Source organism: Gorilla gorilla, chromosome 10 (genome assembly GCF_029281585.2).
Source record: "Gorilla gorilla gorilla isolate KB3781 chromosome 10, NHGRI_mGorGor1-v2.1_pri, whole genome shotgun sequence".
Lineage (NCBI taxonomy): Eukaryota > Metazoa > Chordata > Mammalia > Primates > Hominidae > Gorilla > Gorilla gorilla.
In genome coordinates, this window is record NC_073234.2 from 124,601,256 (window position 1) to 124,622,661 (window position 21,406).

General features: G+C 47.4%; 1 protein-coding gene across 16 annotated transcripts in view; it reads left to right on the forward strand.

Moving 5' to 3' along the window:
• Positions 1-21,406, forward strand: part of ACACB (acetyl-CoA carboxylase beta) — a 155,854-nt gene that overhangs the window by 81,818 nt on the left and 52,630 nt on the right. For 15 of the 16 annotated variants that reach the window (XR_008670600.2, XR_008670601.2, XR_008670599.2 and 12 more), the window contains 6 exons: positions 3,151-3,296; positions 5,544-5,694; positions 7,677-7,811; positions 12,842-12,988; positions 15,287-15,475; positions 18,261-18,361. Coding sequence is in view for 13 of the 16 variants with exons in the window: in XM_055358980.2 (XP_055214955.1) it covers positions 3,151-3,296; positions 5,544-5,694; positions 7,677-7,811; positions 12,842-12,988; positions 15,287-15,475; positions 18,261-18,361 (869 nt within the window). In the remaining 3 variants the exon portion in view is untranslated. The other variant, XM_055358985.2, reaches the window with a different exon arrangement.

Here is a 21,406-nt window from a genome sequence, read left to right on the forward strand (position 1 = left end):
CATGCTTGGGTTTGAGCTCTTGTGTTCCTCAGGAATCCCCATGTAGTCCGTGACCTTGACACCTAAACACTTTGGCTTTTAGAACATGTAGGGCTGTGCAGTCTGCAGAGGGCACAATGGAGCGTGGATAAGTTTCCTGTAGCTGCGGTAACAAGGTACCACAAACTGGTTTAAACCAACAAAAATTTATTGTGTCCCAGTTCTGGAGGCCAAGTCTAAAATCGAGTTGTTGGCAGGCCGTGGTCTCTCTGAAGGCGCTGGGGCAGGATCTGTTCCGAGCCTCCCCAGCTTCTGGTGCTGCTGGCAGTCCCTGGTGATTTTTGGCTTGTGGATGCCTTGCCCCAGTCTCTGTCTCTGTTTTTTTTGTTGTTGTTTTTTTTTTTTTTCAAACGGAGCCTCAGTCTGTCACCCAGGCTGGAGTGCAGTGTCTCAACCTTGGCTCACTGCAACCTCCATCTCCCAGGTTCAAGCAATTCTTCTGCCTCAGCCTCCTGAGTAGCCGAGATTATAGGCATATGCCACCATGCCTGGCTAATTTTTGTATTTTTAGTAGAAATGGGATTTCACCATGTTGCCTAGGCTGGTCTTGAACTCCTGAGCTCAAGTGATCTGCCTGCCTTGGCCTCCCAAAGTGCTGGGATTACAGGCATGAGCCACCCCCCAACCTCTGCCTCTGTGTGTGTGTGTGTGTTTGTGTGTGTGTGTGTGTGTTCACATTGGCCTCCCAAAGTGCTGGGATTACTGTCATGAGCCACCCCCTGGCCTCTGCCTCTGTGTGTGTGTGTGTGTGCACATTATCTTCCATGACTATGTCTTTGTGTCTCTTCTCTTGTAAGAACACCAGTCACATTGGATTTAGCGCCCACCCTAATCCAGTATGATTTCATCTTAATTATATCTGCAGAGACCTCATTCCAAATAAGGTCACATTTCAAGGTTCCAGGAAGGCCATGAATTTTGGAGGATATTATTCAACCCCTATAGAATGTGAGCTGGGCCTTTGCTGAGACAGAATAGCGGGCCCGGGTCTGTTTCCAGGGGCTCTGAGGCTGGTTTTGTTCTCTGTCTCTGCACCACGTGTGGATTTCTGGCATCTTCCCTGGTTTGCTACTGGAGTCCCTGGGGATTACTGCGGTTGCTCTCCTCTGTCAGAAGTGCCTAGTTGCCCTTTGTGGGCCATCCAAGGTGAATTCAACAGTGTCAGAAATGTCTCTGAGATGCATGGGTAGGGGGTGAGGCTTGGTGTCCTAGCCATGGTGTTCTGGGCCCAGGGTCCTTGTTGGGGTGAGCTGGCTGTGGCATCAGTGCCCTGGGTTCCAATGCAATGGCAGGAGGCTGTGTCCCCTGTAAGCCCAGGCCTGCCCAGTACTTCCCAGCCTCACATTGTCAGGAGGGAAAAGAGGACAGAGTTTGAGTCTGCTTATGAGACAGAATTTTTGTTTTCTTTAATTAGTACTTTCTATTTAATATTGATGAGCATGAGTAGAACTCACAACTTCGGAGATTTGGGGTCTTTAGTTCAACTAAACCTGTGTGTCATTAATCAGGGTGTGCTTTCACAATAATCCTCCTTTGCCCCTAATGCCTTTTGGCTACCTTTGGGGACCTGGCTGCCCCCAACTTGATTTTAAATGTCACATATGCACAATGTAGAAAATTTCAAAATTTCAAGCGAGCATAAAAAATCAGGAAAACAAATCCATCATGTGCTAATGCCTAGAGGTAATCCTGGTGAACATTTTAGCAAATCTTTGTTATATATTTTTTTCCTTTTGCATTAATTGTACAAAGTTGAGATCATGGTGCAAATACAGTTTTACAGCTTTGATATGATCATGGCATAAAGTTTTCCATGTTATTAACAAGTTTTTTTTTAACACGAGTCTAAACTCATGTCTGTGGCACTGTCTCCCTGAACTTTTAATAGTGATGGGAACGTTCCCTATCTTCTGTGTCCAAGATGCTGCCCTTATGCAGTGACTGAGCGCTTGAAAGTGGCCAGTGTGACTGAGGAACTGAATTTTACATTTTATTTCATTTTGATCAATTTAAATAGCTGTGTGTGGTTAGGGGTCACCGTATCAGACAGGGCAGATCTAAAGTGTTCCATTGCAAGGTTGTCGGCTTGCTAATTTTGTTCTAATTTTTGTTGTTATTACAAATAATGCTGCAATACACATTCCTCTATTTCTTGCTACCTTGTGTCATAAACTGTGAATTTTATAGGTTGAAGGCCCTTTAGGGTGTGTGTTTTCTGAGAGAAAACTGAACTGAAGTACCAGATGGGGCAGGCGCTCTTCCTGGAGGGAGATGTAGTGCTGGGGCCAGGGCTTGGCTGTGTCTCTCTCACGTGTCCCAAAGCTCTTGTGTGCTCCTGGGCAGAGCTGGGTCTGGGAAGCAGAGCCCTAGTCCATGTCCAGGTGTCTTAGTCCATTTGGGTTACTGTCATAAAATACCAAAGACTGAGTGGCTTCTAAACCACACACTGGATTTCTCACAATTCTCTAGGCTGGAAGGTCAATATCAAGATACTGGCAGATTTGGTTTCTACTGAGGACCCACCTTTCGTTTCATAGACGCTGTCCTTTCACTATGTCCTTAGGTGTCAGAAACGGGCCACAGAGCTCTACAAGGGATCTTTTATAAGGGCACTAATCTCTTTTACAAGGGCCCCACCTTCATGATCTCATCACCTCCCAAAGGCTCCACCTCCTAAAGCCATCACATTAGGGGTTGGGATTTCAACTTATGAATTTTGCGGGGACACAAACGTTTAGTCCATTGCACCTGGCTGCTGGTGGAGTCTCCAGGGCTGCCTCACACCACACAGAGTGAGAGCTGGAGACAGGAATCAGAAGGGAGTCTCTAGCCCCAGAGGACATGCAGTTGCCAACACGGCTTGACAGGGACTATATAAGCGGCCATTAGCCTACCCACGGGGCAGGTGTGGCTCGCTACTCCAGGCCTCCCCCAGCCCCATCAGCAGCTGCTCCCTTGGCAGGAATTGTGAAGGCTGGGTCCGAGAGACGGGGGTATTCATCTTGGCCCTCTGTGGTGGACAGCCAGCTCTTGTTTGTTGTTAGCGGGGTCCAGCAGTGCTCTGGGAGCACATCCTGAACCCAGGCGGTGACAAGGGGCTTGTCCCCACAGGTGGCCCGGCAGTCTCTGACCATGTTCGTTCTCATCATGAACGGCTGCCACATCGAGATTGACGCCCACCGGCTGAATGATGGGGGGCTCCTGCTCTCCTACAATGGGAACAGCTACACCACCTACATGAAGGAAGAGGTTGACAGGTGCGTGGGGGTGCGAGTCCCACTGTGGGCTGGGCATGCACAGCTCTCTGTCCGAGGCATGGAAAACACAGCGCTGGCCTGTGTGCAGGTCCAAGGGTCTTAGAGAAGGTGCCTTTCCGGTAAATTCTGGGGGTGTGCAGAGAAGTTAATCTCTTGGTTGGAATTCTGTGCAACTGGCAGATATTTAGGGGAGGATCCTAGGAGGCCCTTTTCTAGTAACCTGGTTGGTGGGGATTCAGAACTGAACGGGACATGACTCCCAGCTCTGTGGCCTGCGAGGTGTGTGATGAGGTGCCTGCTGGCTGTGCATCTGGGCTCCGGCATCCACCCAGTTAGTGCGGCAGTGACCTACTAAGCTCCTCCGTACCAGGCGCTGTGCTGGGTGTTGGGATAGCATTCTGGGTGTGACTCGGGGAGCTTCCAGCCCATTCGGGAAGATGACACACTGAACAAACAGATAGTGGCAGGAAAGGGTGTCGTGTACCTGACGGGTAACACACAAGATGCCCTGGAAGCTCTTAGCACAGGGGCTTGTGAGATAGTGAGATACTCCCCAAAGATGCCCAGCCTCCAGTGTGTCTGATCACCCCGAGATCACGCAATGAAACAGACCCCAGCCAAGGTGACGAAAGGGGAGGGGATGTCTGAAAAGCTCCAGTTAGAGAGTGGAGACTCTCTTCTCAATCCTCAATGTTTTGGAAGAAGGCAGACTAGGTTTATGCCAGAGTAATATTTTGTTATCTCCTTTTTTTTCTTTTTGAGAGAGGGTCTCGCTCTGTCACCCAGGCTGGAGTGCAGTGGCGCCATCATGACTCACTGCAGCCTCAACTTCCCTGGGCTCCGAGATGGTCCCCCCACCTCAGTCCCCCAAGTTGCTGGGACTACGGGCACGTGCCACCACGCCCGGCTAATTTTTGTATTTTTTGTAGAGACGGGGTTTTGCCATGTTGCTCAGGCTGGTCTTGAACTTCTGGACTCAAGCAGTTGGCCAGCCTTGGCCTCCCAAAGTGCTGGGATTGCAGGCATGAGCCACCACACCCTGCCTGTTATCTCTTTTTTAACCCACGTTCTATCTGCCAAGAATGTTCAGGATTACTATAGGTTCCACTCTCCCCAGTTCAAAGGTTAAGACTTTGAGTCAGTAAATATTTGTTGAATCATATCCACTGATTGATTTTTCTGTGTCAGGCCCTGTTGGAAGTATGTCAGTAAAAGGAACCAGCTTTCAGGCAAAAAAGGGTCACATCCTTTTTATTATTTTATTTTATTTTAAAGACTGGTTCTTACTCTGTTGCCCAGCCTGGGCAAGAGTGAGACCCTGATCGCTTGAGTCCAGAAGTTTGATAGTAGTCTGGGCAACATGGCAAAACCCCATCTCTATAAAATACAATGATTAGCCAAGTGTGGTGGCATGTGCCTGTAGTCCCAGCGATTTAGGGGGTTGTGATGGGAGGATCACCTGACCCCAGGGAGGTCGAGGCTTCAGTGAACCATGATTGTGCCACTGCACTCCAGCCTGGGTGACAGAGTAATTATAGCTCACAATAGCCTCAAACTCCTGGGCTCAAAGGATTCTCCTGCCTCAGCCTCCTGAGTAGCTGGGACTACTGGCATATGCTACCACCCCCAGCTATTTTTTTTTTTTATTTTTTGTAGAGGCAGGGTCTACTGTGTTGCCCAAGCTTGTCTTGAACTCCTGGCCTCAAGCGATCCTCCCACCTCGGCCTCCCAAAGAAAGCATCACAGCCTTGGCCGGGCACAGTGGCTCACGTCTGTAATCCCAGCACTTTGGGAGGCTGAGGCGGGCGGATCACGAGGTCAGGAGATCGAGACCATCCTGGCTAACATGGTGAAACCCCATCTTTACTAAAAATACAAAAAAAAATTATCTGGATGTGGTGGCGGGCACCTGTAGTCCCAGCTATGCAGGAGGCTGAGGCAGGAGAATGGCGTGAACCCGGGAGGCAGAGCTTGCAGTGAGCCGAGATCGTGCCACTGCACTCCAGCCTGGGCGACAGAGCGAGACTCCGTCTCAAAAAAATAAAATAAAATAAGAAAGCATCACAGCCTGTTTGTTCACCCACCTCACTCTCAGTGTCTCTGAGATAACTATCAACTGCCACCCTTTGGGAAAGTAGAGGGTACACTCCCCCTTTAGGAAGGGGAAATGGTATTGAAATCCGGACTAGGGCTTGCTGAGTTGGTGGTCCTCATCAGTCTCCCTACCCCACTCCTCCTCTCTCCCAGTTACCGAATTACCATCGGCAATAAGACATGTGTGTTTGAGAAGGAGAACGATCCTACAGTCCTGAGATCCCCCTCAGCTGGGAAGCTGACACAGTACACAGTGGAGGATGGGGGCCACGTTGAGGCTGGGAGCAGCTACGCTGAGATGGAGGTGACTGCAGAGCCGGCCGTGGGGAATCCTGAACCCTCAAACTCCCACTCCTCTGGCTTTGTCCCATGTCTGAACAAACAGGCCTACCTCTCCCCTTGGCCACTGTCTGCAAATTTCTAAGGGAATCAGTCTGTGGATTTCAGCCAAATCCCCTGAAGTATTCAAAGAAAAAAACTTCAGGCTGGGCGTAGTGGTTCACGCCTGTAATCCCAGCACTTTGGGAGGCTGAGGCGGGCGGATCACGAGGTCAGGAGATCAAGACCATCCTGGCTAACATGGTGAAACCCCGTCTCTACTAAAAATACAGAAAATTAGCCGGGCATGGTGGCAGGCGCGTGTAGTCCCAGCTATGCAGGAGGCTGAGGCAGGAGGATGGCGTGAACCCAGGAGGCGGAGCTTGCAGTGAGCTGAGATGGCGCCACTGCACTCCAGCCTGAGCGACAGAGAAAGACTCCATCTGAAAAAAAAAAAAAAAAAAAAACTTCAAAAAATGCACATCTCCCCAGGAATGAGTAAGAAGGTTAATGACAGAGAAACTGGGTACAGAGAATATGGAAACTCTCTGTACTATTTACATAACTGTTCTGTAAACTGTTGTGTAAATCAGTTTCCTTGATTTCTTTTTTTTTTTGAGACAAGTCTCAGTCTGTCACCCAGGCTGGAGTGTAGTGGCGTGATCTTGTCTCACTGCAAACTCCGCCTCCCAGGCTCAAGTGATCCTCCCACCTCAGCCTTCCAAGTAGTTGGGATTACAGGCATGCACCAACATGCCTGGCTTAATTTTTTGTATTTTTGGTAGTGACAGGGTTTCGTCATGTTGCTCAAGCTGGTCAAATACCTGAGTTCAGGTGATCCACCTGCTTTGGCCTCTGAAAGTGCTGGGATTGCAGGCATGAGCCACTGCACACAGCCAAGAATTGATTGATAATAACAATTATTGTCAATCAATGATTAAATATTAAATATTGACCCCAGCAATAATTGAAAGGTGTTAAGCCAACACTTGCAAAGCCATAACCATGTGGCAGGTGCTGTTCTAAGCATTTTACTGATCTTTATTTTTTAACCTTCCCAGCAAATATATGAGATGGGCACAAATGTGATCCCCATTTTATAAAAAAGCTGGGCCCAGGCAGGCTAAGAAACTCGCTGGAGGTCACACAAAGCCAGGATTCAAACCCGGAAAATAACAACAATAATAGCAATGAAAATACATCAATAATAGTAGCTACTGCATATTGACCTGCTGCATGGCAGGATCTGCATCTCATTCAATCCTCGTAAGAGCCCTAAGAGGTGAAACTGTCATTATTCCTCATTTTACACTTGGGGAAACTGAGGCTCAAGGAGGGGAGCCACTTCTGAAGATCACAGAGGTATTGGTGGGGGGCAGGTCCTGGGATTCTAGTCCAGGCCTGGCTGACTTGGGTGCCCAAGCTATGAACTGCCAAACAAGAGAGATAGCACAGTCCTGGCTCTGCAGCCGACACCATGGTGAGAAAGCTCACGCCACGCACGTATCCAGACATTCGGGAAAATTAAAAGGGCTGATGAGCAGATTCTTCATTTCACAGAGTGTTCCCTGAGGGTTTTCTAAGTGCCTTTAATAAAACAAACCGTTCCCAAAATGTTTGATTTATGCAGTACGTTTTAGGAACGTGTATATGAACCACTGTATGTAATATGATTTAACAGTATTTCTAAGAGAAGTCTCCCCCTTTGGAAATAAAACATCAGTTTCCATATCTGTAAAATGGGCATCATAAACACCTCCTTGGCTGGCTTTGCAGATTGAATGGCACTTGCCTGGCACTTAGCAGGCTTCCAGTAAAGGACACTTTTCCTTGTCCCTTCTGCCTGAACACTACCCAGGGAGTCATTCTGTTTAAATGGCGCGTCCCTGCTCCGGCATCACTAGTTCTGGGTGGCTCTGGGTGTCAATCCTGGTGGGCTCTGTACTATTTCTTCTTTTTACAAAATAGGTGATGAAGATGATCATGACCCTGAACGTGCAGGAAAGTGGCCGGGTGAAGTACATCAAGCGTCCAGGTGCCGTGCTGGAAGCAGGCTGCGTGGTGGCCAGGCTGGAGCTCGATGACCCTTCTAAAGTCCACCCGGTATGTGGCTCCACGGCCCAAGTGCTCTGGCTGGTGCAGGTGCACTCGTGGCCTCCACTAGTTCAGTGAGACAGGTGGACTCAAGGCTGGTAGCGCTTCTCCTGCCTCCACCTGCAGACAGAGCTCGTCGCAGCAGCCACCGTGATGGTGCAGAAACACAAGGAAGCCGCGCCCTGCTTTGCTCAGATCCCTCTCTGTGGCTCTCCATCCTGCTTACAGTAAAACCCAATTTCTGCCAGTGACCTGCAAGGCCCCAAATGAGCTAGCTGTTCCCTGCTTTCTTCTCTGCCTTTCTCCTCTGTCCCTCTCCCCATCACTTACTTGAATACACTGGACCCCTCCCTCCTGGCGGCTGTCCTCTCTGCCGTGAAGGACCTACCCCAGACTTTGCAGGGATCACTCTCAACTCCTGGGAGCTTTGATTCCAATGTCTTCCCCTCAGTGAGGGCATTCTTGACCATTGACCACCTTTTCTTTTTAATAGACTTAATTTTTAGTATAGTTTTAGATGTACAGAACAGTTATGTAAGTAGTGCAGAGTTCCCATATTCTCTGTAGGCAGTTTCCCTGTCATTCATTTAATTATTATTCAATTAATTGTTAGTATTATTATTATTATTCATTTTTTTTTTGAGACAGACTCTCACTGTGTCGCCCAGGCTGGAGTGCAGTGGCGTGATCTCGGCTCACTGCAACCTCTGCCTCCCTGGTTCAAGTGATTCTTCTGCCTCAGCCTTCTGAGTAGCTGGGGATTATAGGTGTGTACCACCATACCAGCTAATTTTTGTGTTTTTAGTAGAGACAGGGTTTCACCATGTTGGCCATGCTGGTCTTGAACTCCTGACCTCAGGTGATCCACCCTCCTCAGCCTCCCAAAGTGATGGGATTACAGGTGTGAGCCACTGCACCTGGCCTCAATTAATTACTATTGTTATCAATTTACTGTTATTAATTTAACGATTATTGCACGAGCATGGTCCATTTGTCATATTTAATGAACCAATATCGATATATTAGGTATTATTGTTTAAGAATAATAATTAACTTTAAAATTTAACTATTATTGCAATAATATGGTCCATTTGTCGCATTTAGTGAACCAATATTGGTATATTATTGTTCATTCAGATTTCTTTAGTTCATTTTTTAAAAATTGTGGTTAAATACTCATAACAAAATTTACCATCTTAGCCATTTTTAAATGTTCTCTTGAGCAGTGTTAAATCCATTCACATTGTTGCACAACCATCACCATCATCCATCTCCAGCACTTGCAAAACTGAAACTTGACACTCGTTAAATGGTAACTCCCTAGTCCCTCCTCCCTCCAGCCCCTGGCAACCACTACTCTGAATTGAGTGTATCAATTCAACTCCTCTAGGTGCCTCATGTAGGTGGAATCTATATAGTATCTGGCCTTTCGTGACTAGCTTATTTCATTTAGCGTAATGTCTCCAAGTTTCATCCATCTTATAGCATGTGGCAGAATTTCCCTGTTTTTTAAGGCTGCATAATATTCCCTGGTAGGGGTGAATCACATTTTGTTTATCTACTCATCCACTGATGGACACTTGGATTGTTTCTACCTGTTGGCTACTGTGAATAAGGCAGCTATGAACATGAGTGTACGATTTTCTTAGTTTTTACCTATTGTCCAGGATCCCATCCAGATTAGCACATTGCATATAGTTGTCATGTCTCTTTCAACCGCCCTTTAAAAAATTGTGCTCACCTCTACCCACGTGCAAACACACACCGTACCTCACAGAGACGATCTCACTGATTGTCTTGTTGCTTTATTATTTGGCCTCCAGGAGACTGGAAACACCGTGAGAACAGGGCCTTTTGGCTTTCTTGCTCGCTGCTGGGGCCCCAGTGCCAAAAACAGGGCCTAGTACATCAGAGGTGCTCTGTAAATATTGGTTGTTGGATGAACGTATAGCAGTGCATGTGCCGGGAGCGTCACCCTGTCCTCAGGACCACCAGGGGGTGCACCAGAGTGTCTGTCATGTGACCCTGAGCTCAGGCTCTTGGGGGCACCTCCAGTTTAGATTCCTCTTAATTTGTCAAGCCCCGTCATTACCGATGAGTCCCTGAGGTCAAGGACTACTTTCGATGTTCACTGTTGTGATCCTGGGGCTTAGCACAGTGCTCGGAGCATAGTGGGTGCTCAGAAATAACAAGTCTTGATGAATGAATGAATGTTTACACCCTCCTAAGCAAGACTCTAAAATAATTAGTACATCTGTCCAGTAAAAAAAACATTTAAAAATATCACATTGTCTCTTTTCTCCAGAGTATTCTATTAATTGTATTTGTTTTCTTTTTAAAAAAAATTATAATTATTATGGGTACATAATAGGTGTACATGTTTATGGGGGTACATGTGATCTTTTGATATAGGCATACCGTCTAATAATCAAATCAGGGTGATTGGGGTATCTATCACCTCAAGCATTTATCATTTCTTTGCACTAGGAACATTCCAATTCTACTCTTTTGGTTAGTTTAAAATATACAGTCGATTTTAATTGACTGTAGAGTCACCCTGTTGTGCTATCAATACTAGATCTTTTTTTTTTTTTTTTTTTTGAGATGGAGTTTTGCTCTTGTCGCCCAGGCTGGAGTGCAGTGGCGTGATCTCAGCTCACTGCAACCTCTACCTCCAGGGTTCAAGCAATTCTCGTGCCTCAGCCTCCTGGGTAGCTGGGACTTCAGGCACCTGCCACTATTCCCGGCTAATTTTTGTATTTTTAGTAGAGATGGGGATTCACCATGTTGGCCAGGCTGATCTCGAACTCCTGACCTCAGGTGATCTGCCCGCCTCAGCCTCCGAAAGTGCTGGGATTACAGGTGTGAGCCACCATGTCCAGCCTCAATACTAGATCTTATTCATTCTATCTAACTGGATTTTTGTACCCATTAACCATCCCCACTCCCACCAGCCCCACTACCCTTCCCAGACCCTGGCAGCCATCACTCTACATTCTATTTCCATGAGTTTATTTGTTTTAATTTTCAGCTCCCACATATGAGTGAGAACATGCTAAATTTGTCTTTCTGTGCCCAGCTTATTTCACTTAATGTAATATCCTCCAGTTCCATCCATGTTGCTGCAAATGACTGTTGTTACAATTCTTTTCATTAGTCTCTTTCTCTCTTTTTTTGAGACAGTCTCGCTCTGTCACCCAGGCTGGTATGCAGTGGCACAATCTCGGCTCACTGCAACTCCACTTCCTGGGTTCAAGCAATTCTTCTGCCTCAGACTCCCGGGTAGCAAGTACCTGGGACCACAGGTTTGTGCGACCATGCCTGACTAATTTTTGTATTTTTAGTAGTGATGGGGTTTCACTAGGTTGGCCAGGCTGATCTTGAACTCCTGGCCTCAAGCGATCCGTCCACCTTGGCCTCCTAAAGTGCTGGGATTACAAGGGTGAGCCACTGTGCCTGGCATCACTAGTCTCTTTAGGGAGTTCCCAAAGCTAGGAATAGACTGGGCCTTTTTGGATCAGTGGGCAGGTCTGGGTACCTGCACTGTGATTCCTTTCAGCACACATTTCCTGTGCTGGGTTAATGAGGCAGGGCCTGCCCACCCATTCCCTGCAGCCTCACATAAATGCTTGTGAGACAGACTGGGAGATCGAGTAATTTTACTTGGTGAGTGTAGTTAGAAGACTGCCCTTGGCCCTGGGCTGTGGGGACCCACATGGAGAAACCATGATCAGATTGTGTAGGGGAAAACCCTCAAGTCAGCTTTTTTTTTTTTTTTTTGAGACAGAATTTCACTCCATTACCCAGGCTGGAGTGCAATGGCACAATCTTGGCTCACTGCAACCTCTGCCTCCCAGGTTCAACTGATTCTCCTGCCTCACCCTCTGGAGTAGCTCGGATTACAGGCACGCGCCACCATGACTGGCTAATTTTTGTGTGTATTTTTAGTAGAGATGGGGTTTCACCATGCTGGCCAGGCTGGTCTCGAACTCTTGACCTCAGTTCATCCTCCCACCTCGGACTCCCAAAGTGCTGGGATTATGGGCATGAGCCACCGTGCCTGGCCAAGTCATCTCTTAAAAGGGGAGAAAAGCCTGCAGGGCTAGGGGTGGGGATGGGTGTGGGTGGAGGGGTAGAGGGTGGGCAGGAAACAGAGTGTTCTCTGCTGGGAGAACAGCACATCCCAGCACCGTGCGTCATGCACAGTAGTATTTGTAGAATGAATGAGTAGATGAATGAGCACATTTAGTCTGTGCTGCCCTCTAGGGAGCTTTTTATTTTTCCATGTGTTTACCTAAGACTGAATTTTTATGATTTACAAAAATCAGATGCATTTGTATGAGATGTTCATAAATTTTCATCCTACTGTAAGGTGTTTAACTTTGGGATTCAATAGAGAATGAAAATAAATACAGAACATAAGGAGATTTGTTGATTATAAAGCAAAACAACAACAACAACAAACAGATCGGCCGGGCGCAGTGGCTCACCCCTGTAATCCCAGCACTTTGGGAGGCCAAGGCGGGCAGATCATGAGGTCAAGAGATCGAGACCATCCTGGCCAACATGGTGAAACCCTGTCTATACTAAAAATACAAAAATTAGCTGGGCGTGGTGGCCTGCGCCTGTAGTCCCAGCTACTCGGGAGACTGAGGCAGGAGAATTGCTTGAACCCAGGAGGCAGAGGTTGCAGTGAGCCGAGGTCGTGCCACTGCAGTCCAGCCTGGCGACAGTGCGAGTGTCTCAAAAAAAAAAAAAAAAGAAAGAAAACAGATCTCACCGCCACCCCACAAAACTGTCTGGGGTGTGAAACTGTGTACTGGGCCATTTGCAAAAGGAATGGTTTGGAAAACCCACATTGGGGTGTGAGTTTGGCCATTTTAACTTTCCAGTTCATTCATTGTCTTTGATTTTTTCCTCAGGCCTCATCCTCACTTGATTACGGAAGCCGGCAGATCTGTCTTGCCTCCCATTCTGCCCGGTCCCATTTGGAATTCCCAGAGTTTTCCTGACCTGTCGTTCTTGTGGTGTCTCATCAGGCTGAACCGTTCACAGGAGAACTCCCTGCCCAGCAGACACTGCCCATCCTCGGAGAGAAACTGCACCAGGTCTTCCACGGCGTCCTGGAAAACCTCACCAACGTCATGAGTGGCTTTTGTCTGCCAGAGCCCATTTTTAGCATAAAGGTAAAGTCACCTATGAGCGCAGGCGTGTAGACCAGTGCGGAGGGTCAGAAGGTCTACCCCGTGACAGCAGAGGTCATTATTGAGTAAGAAATGAGAAAATGGTCGGTCCTCTGTTGTTTTTATTTTATTTATTTTATTTTTTCAGACAAGGTCTCACTCTGTCACCCAGACTCACTGCAGCCTTGACCTCCTGGGCTCAAGAGATCCTACCACCTCAGCCTCCCGAGTAGCTGGGACTATAGGTGCACCCCACCACGCCCGGCTAATTTTTTGTATTTTTGTAGAGATGGCGTTTTACCATGTTCCCCACGCTGGTCTTGAACTCTTGGGCTCAAGTAATCCATCTGCCTGGGCCTCCCAAAGTGCTGGGATTACAGGCCTGAGCCACCGCACCCAGCCCCTCGGTTGTGTTTATGAAGGACCTGTCCTCAGGGAATTCCTCAATTCAATTGTAAACATTGGCCTGACTTTTTCTCCTTGATCGTAAACTGGGCTTGTAGCAGTTCAGCTCAAGACTGAGAATACACTAGTAGGACATTAAGGAAGGAGTCAGTGGGGGGTCACCCTGCTTAAGGAGATGACAGACAAGGCACTTTGTTTCAAACACACCTCTGTTCGTCATTCACCCTTGCTGGCTCTCATCTGCTCACTCAGTAGAGAAACAAGAAGTTCAAGACCTCCTTGAAAGACCCATGATGCTCATAGCAGTGACTAACCATCACACTGTGTGCTGTACCGGGTCTGTCTCAGGAGAGCAAATCATGATGGTGATGATGATAATAACCACCAACCCTTAGCAAGTATGTACCATGTGTCACCCCCCTTTGTTTTTGAGAGGGAGCCTTGCTCTGTCACCCACACCGAAGTGTGGTGGCACGATCTTGTCTCACTGCAACCTCTGCCTCCCGGGTTCAAGCGATTCTCCTGCCTCAGCCTCCCGAGTAGCTGGGATTACAGACGTGTGCCACCATACCCAGCTAATTTTTGTATTTTTTAGTAGAGACGGGGTTCTACCATGTTGGCCAGGCTGGTCTTGAACTCCTGACCTCAGGTGATCCACCCACCTTGGCCTCCCAAAGTACTGGGATTACAGGCGTGAGCCACTGTGCCCGCTGTGTCACCTTCTAACTACTTAAAAGTTCAATCATTTCATCCTCCCAGCAACCGATAAGGTAGGAACTCTTATTTCCATTTACAGTTGAGGCAACTGAGGGACACAGAGACTAAGAGACTTGCTGTGCTTCATACATGAGGAGGCAAAGATGAGATCTGAACCATGGCCATCAGGATTCTGACTCTGTGCTCTTCACCCCCACATTATGCTGCCTGATGATTATTACCACCATTGCAACATTTTTTTTTTTTTTTGGAGACAGGGTCTTGCTCTATCTCCCAGGCTGGAGTACAGTGGTGGAAACACTGCTCACTACAACCTCGACCTCTGGGTTCAAGCAATCATCCCACTTCAGCCTTCCAAGTAGCTGGGATTACAGGTGCCTGCCACCACACCCAGCTAATTTTTTGTAGAGACGGGGTCTCGCCATGTTGCCCAGGCTGGTCTCGAACTTCTGGGCTCAAGTGATCCTTCCGCCTTGGCCTCCCAAAGTGTTCAGATTACAGGCATCAGCCACCGCACCCCACAATAATTGCAACTTTTATTAGTTGGGGCACTTCGCAGTTTATGCATCAGTTCACTTTGAAACCTCACAACCATACTAGGGTGTTGGCCCCACTGTCATCGTCATCCAAAGACCATCAGCATTAGCTACTGAGACACCCCGGAAACAGCATAGGGCAGCAGTTCAGAGTCTCAGGAGCTGAATAGCCTGGGTTTGCTTCTTACTAGCTGAGTGACTTTGGTTAACTTAACTAACCTCTCTGTGTTTCAGTTGCCTCAACTGCAAAATGGACAAAATCATTAGACTTCCTTTATATGGTTGCTTTTAGGGATCAAATGAGAACATGTAAAGAAAGGTCCTAGAACACTGTCTGGCACTAAGCAAGTATCCTATAAACATCAGCTCATCATGTGACCTTATGTTTGATCCCCCCACCATGCTGGCTTTCTGATGCACAGAGAGGGGGAGTCAGGGTCTTCCTATGTAGGGAAACTGAGTATTCCCCTGTGGTCAGGGGGCCATTCCACTCTGGACTGCCCCAGAGGCTGCTGGGTCTGGATCTTCAGCCACTTGAGTGCATGGGGTCAGGATGGGTTGAGCTGTGTTGGGTGCCCTGTTGGGGGCGGTGGTGCCCATGCCCATGCAGGGCTGGGGGCTGATGCTGTGGTCCCCGCTTCAGCTGAAGGAGTGGGTGCAGAAGCTCATGATGACCCTCCGGCACCCGTCACTGCCGCTGCTGGAGCTGCAGGAGATCATGACCAGCGTGGCAGGCCGCATCCCCGCCCCTGTGGAGAAGTCTGTCCGCAGGGTGATGGCCCAGTATGCCAGCAACATCACCTCGGTGCTGTGCCAGTTCCCCAGCCAGCAGGTACGTGCTCCCCCGCCCAGCCCTACCCCACCAGGATGGTCACCCTGGGCCGACTCCCGGTCTGGCTCGATATCTGGCCTCTGATCAAGTTGAACTCCTTGAGACCCACTTATAGCCTAACATATCAGGGGCCGAGGGTTTCCTTTTGAGCCTTGTCTGCAGAATCCTATTCATTTACTCAAAGCAACAGTTGTTTGAATGAACATCAATATTCCTTAGGCCTCATTGCCTAAAACTCAAGATTCTGAATAGGAGTGAGCAGTTGATGCAAATGGAGTGAGCATTTCCCAAAAAATAAACTGGCTGACATCATTAGAGGAAACTGCAAGTTTTTTTATTTTTGTTTTTTCACTGGTTTGCAGCTTTGATTTTCCGCCCCTGGATTTTGTAGGTGATCATCTGGGAGCTCCGTGTGTGTGTGTGTGTGTGTGTGTGTGTATGTGTGTGTGTATATATATACACACACACATATATATATGTATATATACACACACACATATATACATGTATGTGTATATATACATATAAACATATATATGTATATATATAATATTTTTTAAGAATTATAATGAGGTCGGGTGCATTGGCTCACTCCTATAATCCCAGCACGTTGGGAGGCCAGGGCAGGTGGATCACTTGAGGTCAGGAGTTCGAGACCAGCCTGGTCAACATGGTGAAACCCCATCTATACTAAAAAAAAAAAAAAAAAAAATTAGCTGGGCGTGGTGGTGCACACCTGCAATCCCAGCTACTCAGGTGGCTGAGGCAGGAGAATTGCTTGAACCCAGGAGGCGGAGGTTGCAGTGAGCCGAGATCGCACCACTGTGCTCCAAAAAAAAAAAAAAAGAATGTACTGAGATGTCTCATCATAATCATAGTTGCATTTGTGAACATGTTAAAAAAAAAAAAAGAATGGAAGCCATTCCAGGGAAGTAAGAAATATCTCTGTTATTTACACATCGGCCTCGCGTTGTTCATTTTGTTGTGGTTGTTGGTTTTGTGGGCCATTTGAAAGGCATTTGCACTGGGAAGAGCCCCTCTGCCTGTTTGCCTTCCTGCCGTCTGGTGGGAGGGTTCCCCACCATCATCATCTACCCACCCACAAATTGGTGATTTGGGAAACCAGAGGACAGTGTAGTTCAGGCCATTCTCAGAGGTTAGGAGTTCTAAGGGTTGGAATATTGTTCAGCCAAAGAAAGAAAGAATACTGATTCATGCTCCCACGTGGATGAACCTATTGTGCTGAGGGAAATAAGCCAGGCACAAAAGACCACGTATGATGTGATTCCTCTTTTTTTTTTTTTTTTTTTTTTGAGACCTCCCGAATAGTTGGGATTACAGGTGCACACCACCATTCCCAGCTAATTTTTTGTATTTTTTTTAGTGGAGATGGGTTTTCACCATGTTGGCCAGGCTGGTCTTGAACTCCTGACCTCAGGTGATCTGCCTGCCTCGGCCTCCCAGAGTGCTGGGATTACAGGCATGAGCCATGGTGCCCAGCCCTGTGCGATTCCAATTTTATGAAATGTCCAGAATAGGCACGTTCATGAAGAAGGAAGTAGATTAGTGGCCGCCAGGGGCTGCAGTGCAGGGAAAATGGAGAGTGAGCGCTAATGACTACAAGGTTTCTTTTTAGAGTGACGAAAATGCTTTAAAATTAGATGGTGGTGATAGTTGCACAACTTTATGAATACACTATCAATCACTGAATGTACACTTTAAAGGGAGATGGTGGAATATGATGGTGTGTAAGTTATATCTGAACTAAAAAATAACAAAGCCAAACTCTAGAGGATCCTAACTGAAAAAGTACACACTTGGAACTTTCAGGAATTTGTCATTGATCCAGGTTTTTTTTTTCTTTAAAAATATTTTTGATGCCAAAGGCAATACACCGATAACATTATGTGTAATGATAAAGACAGGACCCTTCCCCACCAGCACCCTGGTTTTTGCTAGAGTGGGACATTCCCATCTCCTTGTTCCCCATCCCATTCATATGCGTGGAATGGTATAAGGCGAATGTGTGCACTCCTCCATGTGATCGCTGGCATTTTGAGCGCTTGAATTCCTCACCGTTGAGGGGATGAACAGGGGTGTTTCAGGGTAGCTGGAAGGCTTTGGGCCTGGAATTTTCAATCTTCAAATGAGTCTCGGATGGGACCTCCCTGGGAGGCTGTGGTGGGTCCTTTAGGTCAGCAGTTCCCAACCCTTTTAGCACCAGGGACCGGTTCTGTGGAAGATAGTTTTTCCACGGACCGGGGAGGGGGATGGTTTCAGGATGATTCAAGAACATTACATTTATGGTGCACTTTATTTCTATTATGATTACTTTGTAATATATAATGAAATAATTATACAACTCACCATCATGTAGAATCTGTGAGAGCCCCAGGCTTGTTTTCCTGCACCTAGAAGGTCCCATCTGGGGGTGATGGGAGACAGCGACAGATCATCAGGCCTTAGATTATGGTAACGAGCATGCAACCTAGATCCCTCGCATGCGCAGTTCACAGCAGGGTTTGCGCTCCTGTGAGAATGTAATGCTCCCGCTGATCTGACAGGAGGTGGAGCTCAGACGGTAATGTGAGCAATGGGGAGGGGCTGTAAATACAGATGACGCTTCGCTCCCTCACCCACTGCTTACCTCCCGCTGTTCAGCCAGTTCCTAACAGGCCAGGGACCAGTGCTGGTTTGGGTACTGGTTTGGGGACCCTTTCTTTAGGGGACTGCTGTGTGTCATCTGAATCATCAGCAGTCAGACCTGTCTTGTTTTCCCATCCAGATAGCCACCATCCTGGACTGCCACGCAGCCACCCTGCAGCGGAAGGCTGATCGAGAGGTCTTCTTCATCAACACCCAGAGCATCGTGCAGTTGGTCCAGAGGTGAATCCTGGGTCTCCCCATAGGATGTGGTTGTCACCTGAATCGTCGCATGCATTGCACCAGGGTGGTGCTCTGGGGCTGTCTTCAGGGCAGGCTTGAACTGAGAGAAAGTGTGTTGTAGTCCTGCAGTGCCATTACTAACAGCAGAACCCTGGGTGAGGTACTTTACTTCTGTAAATCTCTGTTTATAAATCTCAGCTTGCTGCAACCTCCGCCTCCCAGGTTCAAGCGATTCTCCTGCCTCAGCCTCCCGAATAGCTGGGATTACGGGCATGTGCCACCATGCCTGGCTAATTCTTGTACTTTTAGTAGAGACGGTGTTTCACCATGTTGGCCAGGCTGGTCTCGAACTCCTGACCTCAAGTGATCCATTCTCCTCGACCTCCCAAAGTGCTGGGATTACAGGCCTGAGCCACCATGTCTGGCCTATAAATGTATTAAGTTTTGTGAAGTGCTGACAAATAGTAAATACTTGATAGATACATTAGATTGAGACAATGGGATGAAATAGCTTTATGTATGATAAAACACTGCACAAATTGTTATTGTGGCTTTTGGGACAATTGCAAAGGAAAGTGGATGAATAATTGTATTTCATCTCAAGTAGTTATTTATTGTACAGGGGTTTTCCGCTGCAGGACTATTCTGATGACAAAAGGATTTTCTTTGTTTTTTTGAGATGGAGTTTCGCTCTGTCGGCCAGGCTGGAGTGTAATGGTTCGATCTTGGCTCACTGCAAGCTCTGCCTCCTGGGTTCACACCATTCTTCTGCTGCCTCAGCCTCCCAAGTAGCTGGAACTACAGGCGCCCACCACCACAGCCGGCTAATTTTTTTTTGTATTTTTAGCAGAGATGGAGTTTCATCATGTTAGCCAGGATGGTCTCAATCTCCTGACCTCGTGATCCCCCTGCCTCGGCCTCCCAAAGTGCTGGGATTACAGGTGTGAGCCACTGTGCCCGGCTGACAAAAGGATTTTCTGCCACTTTTCATGAAAAATCCACCTAGCAAGAAGGCTTTCCTTATGAAGACAATCAGGGCCAGGCGCTGTGGCTCATGCCTGTAATCCCAAAATTTTGGGAGGCCAAGGCAAAAGGATCACTTGAGGCCAGGAGTTGGAGACCAGCCTGGGTGATGTAGCGAGACCCTGTCTCTACAAAAAAAAGAAAAAAAAAATGAGTCAGGGATGGTGGTGTGTACCCATAGGCCCAGCTACTCAGGAGGCTGAGGTGAGAGGACTGCTTGAGCCCAGGAGTTCGAGGTTATAGTGAGCTGTGATCGCGCCATTGCACTCCAGCCTGGGGGACAGAGCAAGACCTTGTCTTTTATGAAAAAGAAAAAAGGAATCAAAGCATTCTTAGATTTGAACCAGTAAATTCCAGGCATGTTTCCCATGTGCCAGAAATTCACAGAGAATGTGAGATTGTAGAAAACTGGCCTCCTTTTCAAGGAGCTCCTCAGCTGTTAGGGAGAGAGATTTTAGTGTGGATTCCCCACAAACTGCAAGTTTCACAGCCAAGGGCTAGGAAGGGAGTCCTCCTAAAACACATCGACTGCTAACCTTAAGCCCATCCTTTAAGCTTCAGAGAAACATCTAGGAAAAATGAACCATTAATAAATTAACTGAATTTTCTAGCAAGTTTTCTGTGCTGAACATAAATATTAAAGCTCTGTCCTGTGTTGTGGAAGTATGTTTTAAAATCACATTTGGATCAGAGTCTTTTAGCATCTTGGTCTGTTGTGTTGTGATTTGGTGATGCTGCAGTGAAGCGTCTACTTCCCCACAACTCAGTGGCGCATCTCATGAGAAACTTCACTCCTGTGTTCAGATTTTTGGAAGAACATCCAGGTTAAAACTTTGTTTTAAAAGAAGCGGCTAGGTGCGATGGCTCACGCCTATAATCCCAGCACTTTGGGAGGCCAAGGCGGGTGGATTGCTTGAGCTCAGAGGTTCGAGACCAGCCTGGGCAATATGGTGAAACCCTGTCTACAAAATATACAAAAATTAGCCAGGCTTGGTGGTGGCCACCTGTGGTCCCAGCTACTCCAGAGGCTGAGGTGAGAGGATTGCTTGAGCCTGGGAGGCAGAGATTACAGTGAGCTGTGATTGCACCACTGCACTCCAGCCTGGGTGGCAGAACAAAACCTCGTCTCAAAAAAAAAGAAAAAAAAAAGGGAGAAGCAAAATTTACATGGGGATCTTTTGGTAAATGTTTTTCCAGTTTGTCTTTTTAAAATGGTCTCTATACCTTGGGTAAGTAATTGAAAAATTTTGTTTTTAACAGTTAAAGCTTGCTAAAATTGGCTACCCCTGTTCAGTATCCGAAATCTATTAAGTTTTTTTTTTCTTTCTTAACTCTGTGGCCAGAAAGGCGCCCTCCCAAGTATGAGGCTTGGGATCTACCTACTCCAGTTTTGCCTCCAGTTTGATGTGGGACTTTGGGCAGGGCAGTGTTCTTTTTGGCCTGCAGATGAATCAACTCCATATCCTTTGAAGACCTCAGGATTAGAGGGTGCCTCTAGATACTTTAAAAAAAATTTTGGCTGGGCGCGGTGGCTCATGCCTGTAATCCCAGCACTTTGGGAGGCCAAGACAGCCGGATCACGAGGTCAGGAGATCAAGACCATCCTGGCTAACATGGTGAAACCCCATCTCTATTAAAAATACAAAAAAATTAGCCGGGCATGGGTGGCACATGCCTGTAGTCCCAGCTACTCGGGAGGCTGAGGCAGGAGAATGGCGTGAACCTGGGAGGTGGAGCTTGCAGTGAGCCGAGAATCGTGCCACCGCACTCCAGGCTGGGCAACTGAGCGAGACTCCGTTTCAAAAAAACAAAAAAAAATGTATTTTTAAATTAACTAATTAATTAATTTTATTTATTTATTTTGAGACAAGCTGTCACCCAGGCTGGAGTGCAGCAGTGCAATCATAGCTCACAACAGCCTTGACCTCCTGGGCTCAAGTGATCCTATCGCCTCAGCCTCCTATGTAGCGGTGACCACAGTCATGCGCTACCACTCCCGGCTAATTTTTTTGATTTTTTGTA